Source organism: Eurosta solidaginis, chromosome 5 (genome assembly GCF_040869045.1).
Source record: "Eurosta solidaginis isolate ZX-2024a chromosome 5, ASM4086904v1, whole genome shotgun sequence".
NCBI lineage: Eukaryota > Metazoa > Arthropoda > Insecta > Diptera > Tephritidae > Eurosta > Eurosta solidaginis.
Genome location: NC_090323.1, coordinates 337,112 through 356,874, shown reverse-complemented (window position 1 = coordinate 356,874; position 19,763 = coordinate 337,112). Strand labels below are relative to the sequence as shown.

At 36.4% G+C, this 19,763-nt stretch overlaps 1 protein-coding gene across 2 annotated transcripts in view; it reads right to left on the bottom strand.

The window, feature by feature from the left end:
• Mitf (transcription factor Mitf) overlaps window positions 1-19,400 on the bottom strand; it is a 120,368-nt gene extending 100,968 nt beyond the window's left edge. The window contains exon 1 of one of the 2 annotated variants that reach the window (XM_067788183.1): window positions 19,261-19,400. In XM_067788183.1, coding sequence (XP_067644284.1) covers window positions 19,261-19,379 — 119 coding nt within the window. In that variant the 5' untranslated portion in view covers window positions 19,380-19,400. Of the gene's footprint in view, window positions 1-2,650; window positions 3,862-19,260 lie in introns of those variants that run through there. The other variant, XM_067788182.1, reaches the window with a different exon arrangement.
• Window positions 19,401-19,763: the final 363 nt, after the last annotated feature.

The window sequence follows — 19,763 nt, the reverse complement described above, 5'->3', positions numbered from 1 at the left end:
ACTCAATGGCACACAGAGATTTCAGATGAGAAAACTGTTGACAGAGATTCCATTTGTTGCTGCCCATTACCGGTGCAAGTAGCGTCAATAGCACTAATACTAAACTCAAGTATATACCTTGCAGCGAATCGCACTAGCTCCGAACTAGCGCAGGACTATTGCTCAAAAAGTCGGGGCAAAGACCCCTACAGAGAATTTTTGAAATTGTTCTGAACTTCTTCAGTCGTAGGTGAACCAAACGCGGGCGAGCTAGACGCAGCCCTTGGTTATTTAGTTTAAATATATACATATTAGAGGTTTACGCCGATCACTTAATCGACTGCGGCGGCGCAGGCTCTATTATATACCGGCGGCGGCGGCGTGTGCGGCGCGCCGGCGTACGCCGGTGTTCTTACTTTAAAAAGCTTGATTTTTCGATTTAAAAAAATAGTATTTATGAAAGGGTTTGCTTGTATGTATTTAAGGAAATCAACGTGTTGGCCATTTCAGAAAGATCCGAGGTTTTTGCCTCAAGATCTCGCAGACTGTTCAAACATTTTCAGGAGTAGCTCATTGCGGAGGGATTGTCCCTCGTTCACTTCCTCCAGAGGGGCTTCGAACCTAACCCCTGTCTTTGGAATTGGTACTGCTGAGTCTGCTGAAAAGAAATGGATATACATAAAATAGTCACACTTTATATCTCGTGCAAAGCGTAGTTTCACCTAGGGTTAACTCCTAATAATCTTCGCGAACACAAATTCTTTAAATCATTTGTGGCTCCTTGGCGGCCACGCACAAAGTTAACTTACGGTTGCTATTAATGGTCTATTAATACTCATGAAACTCGTGGCACAGGGCGCCTCCAGTTTTTTCGGCTGTTTTTAAGAGCTACAATTCCCGATGCGCGAACAGTAGCAATCCCGACCACCAGTCGCTACCAGGCCTTCTGACCCTCACACCATATGCCAGCACAGAAGCTATAGGACTGCGACTTCGAACTCATCGTCGACTTCATTTTCCTAGAAGCTCTAGGTGTATCTGCGAAGACTTTCCAACGGATTCTTTCGCCGAGCTACACCAGAGAAACAAATTGAAACGTTAGGGAGTTCGGCCAAGGATGCCGTCATTGCGTAATGGGTGAAAATCGTATAATCCTCGGCGCATCTATATAATTAAAATTTTACAAGGACCCTGGATAAAATTTTTAAAATGTAAACCAGAGTTTGTAGACGTTTGTGTTCACATCATTGATTTCAATAGTCTTCGTTAAATCAAAACGATATTTTAGAATGAAAGTCGACCGATTTTAAGTTGAATGATGTTTACTGCTGTTTTCCGGCCTAATGATATAAGAGCTCATTATGGATGACCGCGTAGCTTCAGTTTTCAGACTAGTTCGACTGTCCACTTCGTTAGGGTAGTAGCACACACGGTAATTTTTTCCACTGTCTTGGGAAAGCTTTTGCTTCACCACTTTGAGTGTTCTTGCGAAGGACAAAGCCTCACCTGGTAAATACATATATGTGCCTACGTATTCACATTTGTAAAAGGAGCCGTAACGCGTAGGTGATATTTAAACTTGGTTGATAGGCTATAATCAATGTAATTAACTCCAAGGGAATAGTTTTGAATAGGGCCGCCAACTTTATGTCAAACCGGGAGACTTGGGTGTTGAAGGATGAAGTGTTAAAATTAAAATTAACATTTCAGACGCTATTGTATAGTTTCGCAAATAAACAACAGATGTTTGAATGTAAGCCCAAGTGATTTTTCAAACCCTTCTCATACGTTCATATATTCTCAACTTAAGTATGAGGTAAAAAACATTTCAAAGGAGTGTTTATGCCTCTAGAACCTACTAAAGGATTTTGCATCACTGATTTCGCTTATTCTTTCAGCCAATCGCAATATACAATTTTAAAAAAAATCGGCACTTTTTTTTAGTTTTTTTAACAACTTGAAAACAATTTGAAACGCCTTGGGTAAGTTTTTTTTTGGAAAAAATATACAAAGTGATTATATAAATTTATTATATAACGTTTCTTTTAGTGTTTTGTTTTAATAACTTGGTGAATTGGGTGATGCAAAGTCCGTGTTATGCTGACATCGAAAACGCCTGTTTTTTTAAATAACTTTTGAACAGTTAGAAAGAGTTAAATTTCGCAATTAGTTTCTTATAACTGACAGTGATGCGCATCCGTTGATACCACTTTCGACCATATCCGACCAATTGTCTACTTGAACAATAAATGGCCTTAAACGAGTAGAAAATATAGTACCGCGCCGGACGCCGCCGTGCGAAAAACTAGGGCCGTCGGCGGCGTATATCTCTAATACATATGTAGCTCAGACATATGCGCTATTGGTATAAGTGTTGTTACCAAGTTTTGATAGAAATAAAATTTGTAATTTTTGATTTTGGCTTATTGATACCGAAGTCAAAAAAGGTCTTTCCTTATTACGACATTTCCAGCATAATTCTGCAATGGACTACAAAAGTAAAAATTTTATATCATGGATCATTGTTTCTGATCACATTAATATACATTCATACTATGTGTATAATCAAGTTAAAAGCCATCACCTTAATGTACTACCTATGTATTAAGTTAGGGTTCTTCAAGGCACTGAATATTGTATATACATATGTACATAAAAAATAACTTCTTACATATCATCCAGTCTCACGGAATGCGTAGCAGATTTCAACTCGTAGAATTCTAAATTTTCCGTTCTTCCAGCGACTTGGACTTCTGTTGTTAGCGAGTCTAAGTCTTCGATTGGAAAGTGTTTAAGATCAAAATCCATGTTTATGCCAGATTCGGTCATATCGAAATTTTATTCAATTTCTTGTAGTTGTGTTAGTGGTATGCAAACAAAAGTTATATGTATGTACATATATGTGCGCGTTAATTTTTTATCAATAACTGTAAATTGATAGTCGCAAATCGTGGTGAATTGGTGAGTTATATTCAAATAATTGTGTTGTGCAAAATGTATGTATCTTTTACTTTTATTCTTCACCCTATGGTTCATTCATAATTTCTTTGGTCGTTTAATTAAACTGAGCTTTTAAATCAGCCATTCGCAAACAACAATTAATGCCAATAAAACCGTTTTTCAAATATATACGGAATTGGTTATCGCAATATTTTGATGTGCAAAATACAATATGCACACATACGTATGAGCAGTTCAAGTACTCTTAGGCGACACAAATACAAATAAAGCCAGGCGTGCTCAAGCCATTTAACGCTTGATTGTTGTTGCTCTTGCTGGGTGTTGATTGCGTTTATCATATTTATCATTGATAGTTTTCTAAAGAGTAATTTATTGTTCAAATAAATCGATTTTCATTATTTCTGCAGCACATTATTTACTAAGAGAGCAATCTACTAATATGCTTAACAATCCGGCGGCCATCTTTAACATTGTTATGTATGTATGAACTAAATTTTTTAAAGTTTAAATCGCACGATCACTTTTTTGTCATGTACGGGGACAACACTAATGCAACAAATTATACAAATGCACAAATGATTTTGTGTTAGTAGTGTTGAACATTAGCTCCGCGCTAAGCTGAGAGAGTGTTGTATGTATGTAGAATGGCTGCCGCAAGTGCTATAGGTTCCAACGTAGATAATGCCGATAACTCATCCAAACACACACCATTAATTAGTCATTTAAGACCTGCATTTGTGTTACACATATGTGTTTCACCATTTTTGGTTTGCATTAAATCACATTTCTTCACTAATTATGTTCTTTTACACAGTCTCAAGTTATAACTAATGAACAAATTTGTTTTTTCGGTTACTTCATGCTGGTTTGCACTGAATTTTTTAAAACGATCTAACATCTATGTCACCTGGTGCCAACCGCCCGTCTGTACACTAGCAAAGCCAGGCGAATGCTAAAGCATGAAAGAGTATTTACACAAGCCCAGAGAATTACGTAGCACTAGGGAGAGCTTTGGATATTTTAACTCACCTCAGCTAGTGATGGGCACATGGCAATAGAGCAATAAGTAGGAAGAGAAATCAGGTTTAATTTATTTTTGTGTATAATTATGGATTTCATTACTGTATTAGCAATAAAGCTTTACGTTCCCCAAATAACTTTCTGAAATTTATTTTATTCCTCGCCATCTTTTAATGAATTGGAGAAGGGTTGACAAACGTGAATAACGAAAATTTTCAACGCATATAAAATTAAAGATATACGATTCAAGATATACAAAATATGTGAAAATAAGGTTTAGGCAATATTTTCTAATATAAAATATTATTATAAGATACAAAAGAGTGTTCCTACAATTCTTCAAAAATGGTAGAAACCTATAAATTACTGCTTTTACCTTCATTGAGTTGAGATTGACAGATGGTGTTGCAACACAGAGATAACTGGCGAGACTTGCATATGATATATTAAATCTACTAAAGCCCTTTGGATCTGCAGATGGCATCCACTCATTTGCGAAGTATCTTCCTGCGATTTGATTGTTCACTTTTCTATAACTTACAAGTTCTGTATTTAAAATGTTATGTCAAACATTTATACTACATACAAGTTTTGTTCCAAACAATCAAGTGTGGAAACCACATGCGAGAGAAGAAATTGAGAATGAGCTGAGCTGCAACTGAAAGAATTGAGAATCAGTTTTGTGACTGCTATTTTCATTTCTATTTGCAAAGCGAAGTTCAAAACTATAAATTAAATAAATTATTTTAAAATATAAAATTTGGTGAAAGTGCGTTTAATAAAACAAAATAATAAAGTGTATAATATTTATTGCGTGCTAGCATATTTAATATACCTCCAATTGAAGTTTTCTTAGTAAAGGTCTAATTATACTTACAGCGCATTGCATGACAAAACAGTACATGGCATGTCCAATATAGAGCTGATTATACTTTACGTAGCGTGCATAGACTATCGCTGACAAGGGCAAACTCACACACAAATAAAGTTAGGATGTAAAACATACACATATACAAGCAAGCAATATTTTTTACTCTGAGAGTGATGCTAATTTTTCCAATCTTTGCAATAACAATGTTAACAGCACGAAGAGTGAGACAGTCGCGCGCATAGCGCATACATGGAAATCAAAATTCAACAGACTTCCATGCAATGCAATGCACTGCGTAGTCTAATCAAGTACACGCAAATCCCATTGAACAGATATTGTTTGCGAGAGCAATGTTGCTGTGCCCTGCTATGCTCTGTAAGTATAATTGACCCTTAAGTGCGTATATATTAGAGATATACGCCGCCGATAAACGCCGCCGCCGCCGCCTATTACCGTGATTTTTCGCACGCCGCCGCCGAATGTCAAAAAAATCGGCGCGGCGGCGGCGGCGTCCGGCGCCTTACTATATTTTCTACTCTTTTGAGACTGTCTAGGCCATTTATTGTTCGTCTCGAAAATTGGCCCGATATGGTCGAAAGGGGTATCAAGGGATGCGCATCACTGCCAGTTATAAAAATCCTATTGCGAAATTTAATACTTTCTAACCGTTCAACAGTTATTTGAGAAAACAGGCGCTTTCAATGCCGGATTTCGCATTACCGAATTCACCAAGTTATTAAAACAAAACACTTAAAGAAAAGTTATACATATATAAACTTCAATTTTTATTGCTCACTTCACATAATTTTTCAAAAAATTAATAAAGAACAATGAATTTAAATAAAATGTCCCAAAATGTAGAACACATTTTCAAAATGTCCTCAAGTTGTTAAAAAAGCAAGTTACCCGCAAAAGATGCCGAATTTTATATCCCGAGTGGCTGAAAGAATAAGGGAAATCAGTGATACAAAATCCTTTAGTATGCTCCAGTGGTTTAAATTCTACTTTGAAATGATTTTCAGCTCATACTTACGTTGCATATCCATATCTTCAACATCTATGAGAAGGGTTGAAAAAATCACTGTATTTGCTTAACTATAAAATAGCGTTTCAAATCTTAGTTTTGATTTTCACACTTCATCAACCCAAGTCTCCCGGTTTGACATTTCCTAACGTTGGTGGCCCTATCCCCAACTAGTACCTTGGAGTGAATCACATTGGATATAGCCTATCAACCGTGTTTAATGGCACCTAGACGTTACGGCTCCTGTTACAAATGTGAATACGTAAGCACATATATTTACCAGGTGAGGCTTTGCTCTTCGCAAGAACAGTCAAAAAGGTGAAGGAAAAGCTTTCTCAAAACAGTCGAACAGATGAACGGGTATTCTGCTTCCCTTACGTAGGGGATAGTCAAGCTAGTCTGAAAACTGAAGACGGTCATCCATAATGAGCTCTTAAATCGTAAAGCCGAAAATTATGACTATTGAAGTAAATCTATCGAACACAAACGTGTGCAAATTTTGGTCTACATTTTAAAACCTTGCAAGTTTAAATCATGTAGATGCGCCAAGGATTATACGATTTTCACCCATGAGTTACGCAATGATATCCACTTAGACTGCTTATGATGTCGATGTAGTTACTTCCTAATGTTTCGAGGTGTTTTTTTGGTGTAGCTCCGAAGCATAGCGCGACAAAAACATCAGTCAGAAAGTCTTCGGAGCTACACCTAGAGCTTCTAGAAAAGTGACGTCGACGAAGGTATGAGTTCGAAGTCGCAGTCCTATAGCTTCAGTGCTGGCATATTGTATAAGGGCCAGGATGCGTGGTAGCGACTGGTGGTCGGGATTGCTCCTGTTCGCACGTCGGGAATTGTAGCTCCTAGAAACAGCTAAAAAAGTGAAGGCGCCCTTTGGTGCGATCAACAATAAGCCAGCATTGATGCTAATCGTTAAAACTGTGCCACGAGAGTCATGACTTTTAATAGACCATCAATAGCAACCGTAAGTCGCCTTTGTGCGTAACCAACAAGGAGCCACACATGATTTAAAGAAATCGTGCCGACGACGGGTATTATAGTTAGCCCAGGGCATCCCCTTCAGTGAAACTACGCTACAAAAGTGTTACCATCTTAAGTATTTCACCCTCTCTCTGCAAGAAAATTTTCTGAACGATCCGCGAAAGGTAAAAACCGCGGATCTTTCCGAAATGGCCGAAACGTCGATTTCCTTAAATGCGAAAAACAAAACCTTTCCAAATATTATTTTTTAAAATTTTCGCTTTACAAGCCTCCCAGATATTCATCCGCAAGTTAATGATGTTGTTCCAGATCGTCAAACATACCATTGGCGGCATCAGTATGTTTCCATATTCATTAGTTGTGGACAATGTGACAATCTGAAGTCCAGCCATTCAATTTAGAGGTTTACGCCGATCACTTTGTCAGCGCGCCGGACACGCCGCCGCCGCCGGTATAAAATAGAGCCTACGCCGCCGCCGCCGCCGCCGATTAAGTGACCGACGTAAACCTCTAGTACATATTTATATATATGTAGCAAGCATGCGTATTTATGTATTTACATATTAACGTATGTATGTATATGGCAACATACATAGGTACCTTCGTACAAAGCTGTCGCAACAACTTTTTTTGTTCAATTGACTACTAAAACGGTCAATTACGAATCAACGATTTGTGCGCAGTTGATTCAACATCTTGTTGCGATGGATAAAAATTTCGGTTGAATTGACCCGTATTTCGGTTGATTTTATCAGTCTTTTTCTTTCAGTGCAGTTAAAATATTTTATTTACAAGAATGTGTTAGATTTTTTGGTAGTAAACAGAGCTATTCTTAATGAGATGCGCAATAAAAAAATTATGGAACACAATATGAAAACGACAGCGATGCATCGTTCTTAAATTTCAATGGGCGCCTTCAGCGAACTCTTTTGTTTGTTGACACATTCCAAACATGTTTCCCTAACTCCGGCGTAGTCGTTAAGTCCTAGTAATTTAGGTTCGGTTTAGGGCTCCGAATTTTTCTTAAATAATTCGATTCAATCACCTGTAATCTTTTATATTTTACTTCGTTGCTGTTTTTTCTAATATTTCTACATAGATATCAAGCTGACTAATCCCAACTGTACCCGAAAGGGACTATAGGGGATGAATTATGCCCAAATGTAGACAAAAGAGATCAATCGGAGACCAATCTCTTTAGGGATTAATGCACGATTATTTGCACGAAATTTGCTAAATTTTGTATGTGTTAGTGCAGTCGGGTAGCGTCGTAGCACACTTATTTGTTGTCGGCTATACGTACACTTTGATTGATGAGAATGTTAACGTGTCTTAGCAAGAGTAAAGGGCGAATTAATGGTGACTTATAACCATAAAGCCATAATCAGATAAAACAGCTGATCGAACCTACCTTATGGAAATCAATGTAATCGATGAATGGTGCCATACCATAACGCTAACTCGATTAGCTGCTTTAAATCAATGTAATCGATGAATGGTGTCATACCATAACGGCCAACTCGATTACATAGATTTCCATAAGTTAGGTGTGATCAGCTGTTTTATCTGGTAATGGCTTTATGGTTATAAGTCACCATTAATTCGCCCTTTAAGCACCTTACGTGCTCACATATGTATTATACATATGTATGTATGTATATGTATATTGGCTCAAAGGGATTAGAAATACCTATCATGTGGGTCGAAAATCGGTTCATTATTTTTTTGAGAAATGGTGCTAAAAATGTTTTATATGAATTTTGATCTTTCATATTTTTTGTTGTTTTTATTTCCCTTGGAAAAAGGAATACCGTTATATTAGTTTTGTTTAAATCTATCGATCCTCATTTCTCGTTTTTTTATTGCAGAGTTTTACTTTTGCTTTTTCTTCCAACCTGAAAGCTGCTGTAAATATCGACTTTAATCACCTTTATTGTTTCATCATGCCCATTTGATTGCTTTATACGCACTTTATATGAAGTTGGTAACCCAAAGCAAATAATGTATATGGGAATATACTAATGCTTAATCTTTACTAAGTCGACCACTAAAATCTAGCTATCTATCTTGTATGTATGCATTCTACAAATTCTTCTTAGATTAGTAGCGCTGTGGCCAATTTATTATACTCAGTTGAGCAGAGCTCACAGAGTATATTAACTTTGATTGGATAACGGTTGGTTGTACAGGTATAAAGGAATCGAGATAGATATAGACTTCTATATATCAAAATCATCTGTATCGAAAAAAAATTTGATTGAGCCATTTCCGTCCGTCCGTCCGTCCGTCCGTCCGTCCGTCTGTCCGTTAACACGATAACTTGAGTAAATTTTGAGATATCTTAATGAAATTTGGTATGTAGGTTCCTGGGCACTCATCTCAGATCGCTATTTAAAATGAACGATATCGCCCACTTTTTCGACATCGAAAATTTCAAAAATTGGAAAAAGTGCGATAATTCATTACCAAAGTGGGATAAACCGATGAAACTTGGTAGGTGGGTTGAACTTATGACGCAGAATCGAAAATTAGTAAAATTTTTGACAATGGGCGTGGCACCGCCCACTTTTAAAAGAAGGTAATTTCAAAGTTTTTCAAGCTGTAATTTGGCAGTCGTTGAAGATATCATGATGAAATTTGGCAGGAACATTACTCCTATCACTATATGTGTGCTTAATAAAAATTACCACAATCGGATGAAGAACACGCCCACTTCAAAAAAAAAATTTTAAAAGTCAAATTTTAAGAAAAAATTCAAAATCTTTACAGTATATAAGTAAATTATGTCAACATTCAACTCCAGTAATGATATAGTGCAACAAAATACAAAAATAAAAGAAAATTTCAAAATAGGCGTGTCTCCGCCCTTTTTCATTTAATTTGGCTAGAATACTTTTAATGCCATAAGTCGAACAAAAACTTACCAATCCTTATGAAATTTGGTAAGAGCAAAGCTTCTATGACGGTAACAGTTTTCTGTGAAAATGGGCGAAATCTGTTGAAGCCGCGCCCAGTTTTTATACACAGTCGACAGTCTATCCTTCCGCTCGGCCGTTAACACGATAAATTGAGCAAAAATCGATATATCTTTACTAAGCTAAGTTCACGTACTTATCTGAACTCACTTTATCTTGGTCTTGAAATTGGGCGCAATCCGACTATGACCACGCCCACTTTTTCGATATCGAAAATTTCGAAAAATGAAAAAAATGTCATAATTCTATGCCGAATACGGAAAAAGGGATGAAACATGTTGATTGGATTGGTTTATTGACGCCTTCACATATACAACTAAGGGCCACCCCTTTCAAAACCTTCATTATTACGTTTAGTTTGATACCCATATCGTACAAACACATTCTAGAGTCACCCCTGGTCCACCTTTATGGCGATATCCTGAAATGGCGTCCACCTCTAAAACTATGACCCACTCCCTTTTAAAATACCCTTTAATACCTTCCATTTGAAACCCATGGCATACAAACACATTCCAGGGTTACCCTAGGTTAATTTTGCTAAATGGTGATTTTCCCTTATTTTGTCTCCAAAGCTATCAGCTGAGTATGTAATGTTCGGTTACACCCGAACTTAGCCTTCCTTACTTGTTTTTTTAATAATAAATTATTTCAGAGCTTTTTGCATTTGTTTATGTAAATTTTACTTTTTTCTTTTCAGATTTTGTTTTGAATTCACAGTTGCGCATTTGCTTGTGCATGTTGTTAGCGTACTGCAGTGAAATGATTCTGGACTATTTGCACAAAATTCTTAAATACCCTAATATTCTTTATACAACGGAAAATGCCATATCAATTTAAGCTTTGATTATACGTTGAGCGTTTTGTGACAGCTATAAAAATTTCGTTATTTTTTCGTCATTTATTTTAAATAATGGCAATAATTGAGAAGCACGAGCAGGCAGCCATAAAAAAAAGCTTTAAAAGCTTAAAAAAGTTTGTTTGTTATTCTCTTTACCAGTTGACTTTTCTACCACCATTTCGTCAATATCGAACGTCACCTCAATTTGTGGCGGTATTCCACTCACCATTGTATGAGTTGATAGCATAACTTTCGTGACTAAAGGGTGAAAATCATATAATCCTACATATAATCCTAGGCGACTCCAATTTAAATTTTCCACGTGAGCACTGTACTTCATTACGCTAAAATTGAATTGGACCCTGGATAAAATTTTAAAAATGTAGGCCAACATTTCCAAACGTCTGTGCTCGAAGCATTGATTCCAATGATCGCCGTTTTACCAAAACGATAAGTATTTCTAAATGGATGTAGGCCAATTTTAAATTGAAAGATATAAATGTTTATTTGTGCAGTGCAAAATTTTTTCCTTGTTCATAGTCATCAGTTCATTATGGACAACCGCGAAACGTCAGTTTCTTGAGTAGTGAATGTCCTCTACGTTCGAATGGTAGCACCACTGGTCACTTCCTGACTGTCTTTGGAAAACTTAACTGTTAAATAGATGTGCCCACATATTCATATTTATGACAGGAGCTGCAAAGTGAAGGAGTTGTTTACACTTGATGTGGATATTAAATTATTTAGTATCTCAGCAATGAGGTGTTGAGTGTTGCTATCAAAGAACGATCTACGTTAAATACGCTGTTGGAAATTTGAGCCTAAATTTGAAACCATTTATCGGCTTAAGCAATCTTTGAAACTTTTTGTACTAAATGAGAAATCTCTCAATTTTTGTTCGCATAACGGTGCCCCGTAACGGCATAAACTAATCGCGATAGATATCAAAATGGTCTGGGCGAAAAAAGAAATTCATTTAGACATGTCCGTACGTCCGTCCGTCTGTCCGTAAACACGATAGGTTAGGTTAGGTATCTATTATTTTAAGGTATCTTCATAAAATCAAGAAAATCGGACTATAACCACGCCCACTTTTTCGATATCGAAAATTTAGAAAAATGGCAAAAAGGAGATAATTCAAAAACGAATATCGCTGAGGTAATGAAATTTGACAGGTAGATTGGATTTATGACGCAAAACATGGAATTGGATTATGGGTGTTGCACCACAAGAAGAACACTTGGAAGTTTAACAAACCGTAAATCAAAAGCCGTTAACGATATTACATTGCAAATTGGCAGAGGCAGTATTCTTCCCAAATTATATAGACTGAGTGAAGATAATCAAAATCGGTTAAAGACCAAGTCCACTTTTCCTAAAGGTCTAACCTTAACAAAGTTTGCAAAAACTCTATGGTATTTAACTACATCTTCCCCAATGGTGGCATGGTTGAGGTAAGAACAAAACTTAAACAAATTTTTAAAATGGGCGTTATTCGCCCCCTTATTTTGTTACTCCTTCTAAAATACTTTGAATGCCATAAGTCGAACAAAAAGCTCCTAATCCGAACGAAATTTGGCATAAAATTTTTTGTCATGGCAACAACTGTTAAACTGCATTATTATCCGCTCAAATTCATTAGTGGTAGCCTCTGTATCCTTTTTGCTTTTTTGAACGAAAATGAGTTCAGAATAGAACCATATATTATTGAGCAGCCTTCTAACACTACTAACCACACAAAGCAAACAACAACAGCGTTTCTGTGCACTTGAAACGCAGGGTATATAATGTTAGGTTTCAGCAGAACTTAGACTTTCTTACTTCCTTTCTTATAACTGCAAGTGCAGACCTCACTAGTTTCAAATTAAACCCCAGTTCTGCGTAACAGTTTTCAAGTAGGCGGGTGTAATTTTTATTTGAAAAAGTTTCATACTTAGGCTCAAACTTTTAACCGTGTTTCTAGGGTTTTAGGCTTCATACATTTTACTCAATACAAGATTGCGTTAACCTTCATTGTAGGTAAAAGTATTAAGTTTTTAATGATCTCGCCTCAAGACTCGGAGATAACTTTCTTACTTCCTTTCTTATAACTGCAAGTGCAGACCTCACTAGTTTCAAATTAAACCCCAATTCTGCGTAACAGTTTTTAAGTAGGCGGGTGTAATTTTTATTTGAAAAAGTTTCATATTTAGGCTCAAACTTTTAACCGTGTTTCTAGGGTTTTAGGCTTCATACATTTTACTCAATACAAGATTACGTTAACCTTCATTGTAGGTAAAAGTATTAAGTTTTTAATGATCTCGCCTCAAGACTCGGAGATAACGTGCAAACATACAGGTTTTGTTTTATATATGGGTCTTCCCATGCCAACTTAAACTGCTAATACCTTTTGAATCACTGTTTTCGCTAAATTTAGGCTGCTTTGTTTTAATAATTGAATATTGAATTATAACTTTAGTTTTATTAAGGGAAATTGAAAACAAAGAAACATTTACTGGCATATTGCGATGGTGCCCTTTCAAAAACCGCCACGTAATTATCGTCAAGTAATTTTGTAATGTTACCCGTTGTTCGAATCTCAGTTTCTATTAATAAAAAACAATAATAATTGAATATTCAATTAATATAAACCGTTATTAAGCTCATCAATTCTTAAAATACTAATGAAAAATTAAGAAATTGTTCGGCTTTTCATTTTATTTGAATTTATTGCTGTTTAGTAATTCTTTTTTTTAAAAGATTGCGCAAAGTGAGTATTCAAAGTTATAAGATATCTTTTCTTTCAGTGGTTGTTTTAATAACATGGTAACTCATAAGTATATTTTACATTAGATATTCTTATTAATTGTGGAGCGGTATATGTCAAAGTCTGTCATATATATACCTAGCACACCCGTCAGACGTTGTTCTGCCCTAAATTTGGTCTATCTACATAAATATTAATAAGCTTTTTCCGTTTAACTCTGTTCCCCCCCCCCCCCCTCACTTTTTCTTAATCCTTTTATTCACTCCTCACTCCATCTCTTCGCTTCAGCTATCTCTATCTTCGTCTCACTCTATCTCTTTCTCAGTCTCCTTCTCCTTCCATCTTTTCTCTTCTCTCAAGTTTTTCCCATTCTTTTTCATCCCTTATTGCCAGGAAAATCGAATAGGACGTATGTAAATAGTTATGTGGGTATTATTTATTCATGTCTTTATTTCGGCTTAGCATGCATATTTATCAGTTTTGCCAGGTTGATGCGACTAAATCGAATATCACAATGAAAATTACTTTAAAGCTCTCAGCAACAGCTTTCATTTGGTATCCCTATTACACACACATTCTAGGGGTATCCGGGTCCAGGTTTTGACCTATATCTTGAGACCCTAGTCACCCAGCGGTATAAAAACTACCCTGTACTAAAGCACTAATGACAGCTTTCATTTGTTATCCATATTGTATAAACACATTCCAGGGGTACCCGCGTCCACGTTTTCGCTTATATCTCGAGACCCTAGGTACCCGCGGGTACGAAAAATACCCCGTATCAAAGTATTCATTAACAGCTTCCATTTGATACCCAGGTCCACGTTTTGATCTCAAGACCCTAGCCAGAACGGGACAAAAATTATCCTATGTCTGTCTCCTGGTTCTAAGCTACCCCTCCACCAATTTTCAGCCAAATATGTTCATCCGTTCCTTCCTCTTCAATCACTCTTTATCTATTAAAAAAAAAGCGCGTCAAAATCCGTTGCGTAGTTTTAAAGGTTTAAGCATTCAAAGGGACATAGCGACTTTGTTTTAGACTATGTAGTGATGTACATCCATACATACCTATAAACCTACGTCCGAAGTTAAATAACGCAGCGAATGCTATATATGCACGTATGTATGTGTCGCATCATGCCTCACTCAAAACCAATTAGCGCGCACAGCTCACAGCGAACAACCACACAAACACATTTTTTGGTAAAAATGTTACTTTTGTTTAAACAATTTGGCTGATATAAGAAATGAATCAAGTATTTTTTTTGACGCAGATCGAAGGTAAATATTTCAAAGTTTTAATGAAAAGTATAATTTTTAAATCCATCCATCCGTTTATGAGTTATAGCTGTGTAAACAAAAATTTTATGATTTTTTACTACATTTTGGTAATTTTCCACGCCCCTATAATATATATCTTCAAATTATATTAACTGTACCATCTGACGTAGCTAAGCTTTCAAATGCAAAAAACCGTTTTAAAATCGGAGCATTCTGTGTGAAGTTATGTGCATACATGGCATTTAGCGACTTTATTTTATAAGATTTATAGAAGATTTATAGTTAAGTACATATGTATATGTTCTATTTTTGAACTCGCCATGGGTTCACAAATATATAAGAAATTCACACACACTAAGAAGTTATACTATTCCCGGCGCTATAAACGTCACTGAGACCTTGATAGTGCACCGCCCCTATTGCCCACGTTAAAAAAAAGGCCCACACATGCGCTCTTCAGTAACTAAACTTACTACAAATTTACATTTTGGCTACTTGCTAAACATGAAAAGCTTTGGAAAAGCTGGAAATCAAGCAGTTCATTGCATTTGACTCATATGGCGGTTCGGTCAAGTACAAGGTTTTATAGTGCCTCTCAGTAGGTTCATGGGCGAGTAAACTCTGTCGCAATTATTCATATAAGGTTGAATTTATATACATATGTATGTATGAATGCTCATACATATATGTATCTACTATGGATATTAAAAATATAAACGTACATATGTATGTATACATCTGTGCTCAAAGTTTTTGCGTAGAAAAGTATAAGATTGTTCCGTAGAGAACATAACCTTAAGTACAGGGAAAATAATGACCCAGATAAAATAATATTCCTCCTAGAGCATTAAGAGGTAAATAGTTGTACACACATTACATTAAGAATTACACTCTAAAGTGCCTTCAAATTAAAAAAAAGTGTAGTCATTAAGTGTTTTCAGTATACATACATATGTATATTTGCATACGTGTGTGCTTAGAGATAAATTCTGTGTAGGTCAGCAACATAAACTTCTCCCTCCATTCCCACAAAACTCTTCCTTCTAAGTTTCACGATGAAGCTTATGCTCTCATACTGAAAGCAGTTAGAAAATTATATAAAGAGTCAAACAATTTCTTCAACTCTTTAGTTTTACTCTTTTTAATAACCAACTCAAGCTGAAAAAAGCTTTTCACAATAAAAATCCTCCATTGACACGACATAACCTTGAACTTTAATGAGTCCTTGGGTTGAACGTAGACCATGATTTATGTGCATATGTACATTAATTCTGCTTACTTTTGTTCTGTTTTTTTCTTTTTCATATCAGTTTTTATTATTTTATAATCCAATTTGTTTACTTACTTTGTCTTAAAAAAATCTTTATTCAAAAGTTAGCCTAAAACCCTTATTCTTAGCTGGTAGCAACAATCATTTTACCGGTTACAAAAATGAAAAACGACATTTCGTATTCTGATTGTGGATAATAACGCTACCAGCAATATAGGTGGTATTGTTAAGTTTACACGAAAAATTGCACGTGTTTGCTTAGTATTTGTTTGAACAAGAACAAATCAAAAAATTTGTATGCGTTTAATTAATACTTTTTAACACAATTTAGTTCATTTTATTCTCATTGTGCATCTTTGTTTTTTTGACAGTACCTGAACTGGTAACGATTTTCGGTTACATAATAACAATCGAAAGTAGGCGTCCCAACCCGTTTGGGAGAAATCAAAAGGAGACAAGAGTTGCATATGATCAATCAAACAGGAAAGGCGTGGACAGAAGCGCGGGGCTACCAAATTTCTAAGACCATGTGCAATGCCTACAATATTAGACTCCCAAAGTGGCTCATATCTCTGAAGAGAGAAGACTTAAGGCTCACGATGGGCATACTAACTGAACACTTCCAACTGGCGTCATATTCTTATAAGTTAGGCCTCGTCAGTAGCAGTGTTCGTGTCCTGCACGCGCTAGGTCAAGCCTCCATCTATAAGGGGCTGCAGAGTTGCCACATCCCGAGGCATCAACTAGGCTAGGTCCTAGAAAACTTTTAGTATTTTCCAAGAGGACGGAGTTGTTCTATAACACAAGTCCTAATACTTAATTGTATTTCTTCCGTTTGGTCGTAAAACAAATTCTGATAACACTATGGAAAAATTCAGTCTGTGTGAAGTCTTTATTGACCGACCAGTTCAACCTAACCTAACTCCTATAACAAATTTACCTATAACGTTCGAAATAAGGCCGTAAGAGAAATTGGTGTCTTTGGCCAACAAAATTATTCGAAGTGCTTTATGATCATTTGTGGATAGATTATAATAATTGCAATTTAAATAATGCAAAGATTTCGTGAAACATTACCTTTCATATAATTAAATTTTACAGTGGATTTCTCTTCGAAGACCTTAAATGCAAAACATTGGGTACAATGAAATTATTAGCTTCTGCTCAAACCTTTGTGAGGCTGAAGTCCCACATGGATAAAGAACTGTTAACCACAATGTTGTGTACAGGGAGAGAAGGCCTTGGAATAGAAGGAGTACAGCCAGGAGTCTTCTTATACATTGCTGGGGCTTTCAACAATGTCGAGCGATCATAGATGGTCTTAACTACATTGAAGCACATCCAGCACCGACCAGATGGATGAGCTGCATGCCGAATTGCAGGAAGATTACTTCGCAAAGTCTGTAGACAGGGGCACCCCGCTGAACAGGGTATTATCAGCTCTGCTGTGAACGCTAGTTATGAACTAACTGCTCATACAGTTCGACGAGGGACTCATCAAACTTATGACATTACAGTTGTCGTAAGTTGAAAATGTCTCCCAACAATTAGCTCTTAGATGGGAATGTTGGGGTGTAGTTGGTGTCAATCAACGGCTGCACCTATAGACCCGGTGGCAAAGAACGAAGCGTTAACAATTGCAACGAGACTCAGTTGCTCGCATGACACCTACAGCCTTTTCGGTAGACATCTGCCCAAAGGAATTGCCCTCTCCAGGACAGCTGGAGTCATAGCGTTATTTCCAATGTGGTGGTAGTTTCACCTTCGGCATATTGCTAACTGAGTGATCAATCTTCGTTGTACGTATTTCTGTTCTACTTTGGGGGAAATATACACGGGTTATTTGCCAAACCACTACCGAAAGGCGACCCTGCTTAGAAAAAATTGTTTCTAATTGAAATAACATTATTGCCAACTTTTGGTGTTGCTTTGACCGGAACTTGAACCTACGGCCTTCGGTGTGGTAGACGGAGCACGGTACCCCACACCACGGCGACCTGTTTACAATGTTTATATGCTTGTAAGATGCTATGTCTATGGACATGTCCCATGCAAATTCTATAAGGTTTTGCCAAATTAACATGAGTAACACCACCAGCTCCGTAAGGATTTGGAAGGACCTCTCCGAGTCATTGGAAACCAAACAAGGCTTCATATAAAGCGGTCTCCTCTTCGTGGTGGGGAAGATTATTCTAGAATCAGAGCCAACCCGTGATGGGACAATATATTACAAGAGCAAACAAATGCTAACGTATGCTGATGATATTGATATTATTGGCCTTAACAAACGCGCCGTAAGTTTTGCGTTTTCCCGTTTGAACAAAGGCACCTCCAACTGAGTCGGGAGAGGCAGGCGGAGGAAGACTTAACCTCCCTTGGTGATCCTAGTTGCCGCCAGTTATCCCGATACAGAAGTTGATAGTATGAATTGTTCTAACCGTCCAAATTCGCTTAGACGGTTAAGAGCCAATTAACGATGATGATGGGTATTCGGGCCCAATACAAATAAGCACTGGATTTAACTTTACTTTGATGCTTAATAACCGCTTTATAATGTATGAATACATACACTCTAGTAAAAGCAAATTTAAAGCTGGTCGGCTGTTGTGTTGAGTTCATGCCTTCAACTACTATACTTTCGCCTTCTCCAGATAAAAGTTCAACAAACTTTACATGCTCTAAATTCAGGCCAGTGCCATTATGTTGTATCCATTTGCAAGCTCACTGTTTTAAATTTCATTTCACTTTCTACGTCGACTCTTTTTTACTCCATCTTGTTTACATGCTCTTCAACATTTATTCACAATGCGTGATCGTTTGGTTGTTGGCTTATAGTTATTTCGTTTTGAGTTTTTCAACTTTCTGTGAAGCGACTCAATTATCGCTATTCGTAGTGGTGGTTACAATAAAAAGTTACTTTCTTCAGTTTTTTGCTTTTTATACAAACTTAGCTTTCTATTTTTATGCCTAGTGTTCGGGTTGCTTTTGGAAATGTTTATAATCATAATTGCATGCTTGTGCATACATATGTACCTACAATGTGTGATCTGAGAAAACCTTATTTATGTACATTAACGAGTATAAGTAGTTACCTCAACCAATAAGTGTATTTCTATATTTAAAAAAACACTTGCACATTATTCATTATAATTTTTCGATCTTGGCTATTGAATGGCGAATTTTTAAGCTGTTACATATTTTTTTTTATAGAAATGTATATATGTATGTACATTGCATCAATTTGTTTAATTTTAAAGGTCCAAAATTTAAAAAAAGTTAATGTTCTTACATACGCGTGTACATTAACCTTCTCTGAAATGTTTGCTCCAGTTTGTATATAATTTATAATTTTCAAATCTCGAGGATAAACAAATATGTTTACGCTTTCATAGTTTCCCACACAAACGCACATAGTGCATCAACTAACTCATCCATGCATATATAGATTAGGGTTGCCAGATTTTTATTTCGGGTTCCCGGGATAAACCTCAATTTTGAGCCAAATTTCCGGGATTTTTGAAAATTTACCGGGACATTTGAATAATAGGAAACACCTATATATTTGTATGGGTTGCTCATTTCGGCGAAATAATTTTAAGATAGAATTCAACTTTTTAAACTCATTTATTTATAACATATATTTTTATGAAACAGGCTAACAATTAATATGTTGTTTAATGCGAATTCAATATTCTATGGATTCATTTTGCAAACGTTATTTTAAAACAAAACACTTGCCTTGCAAATTGAATATTTAGGTGTGCGAAATATCAAACATGGACAATATTTAGAACCA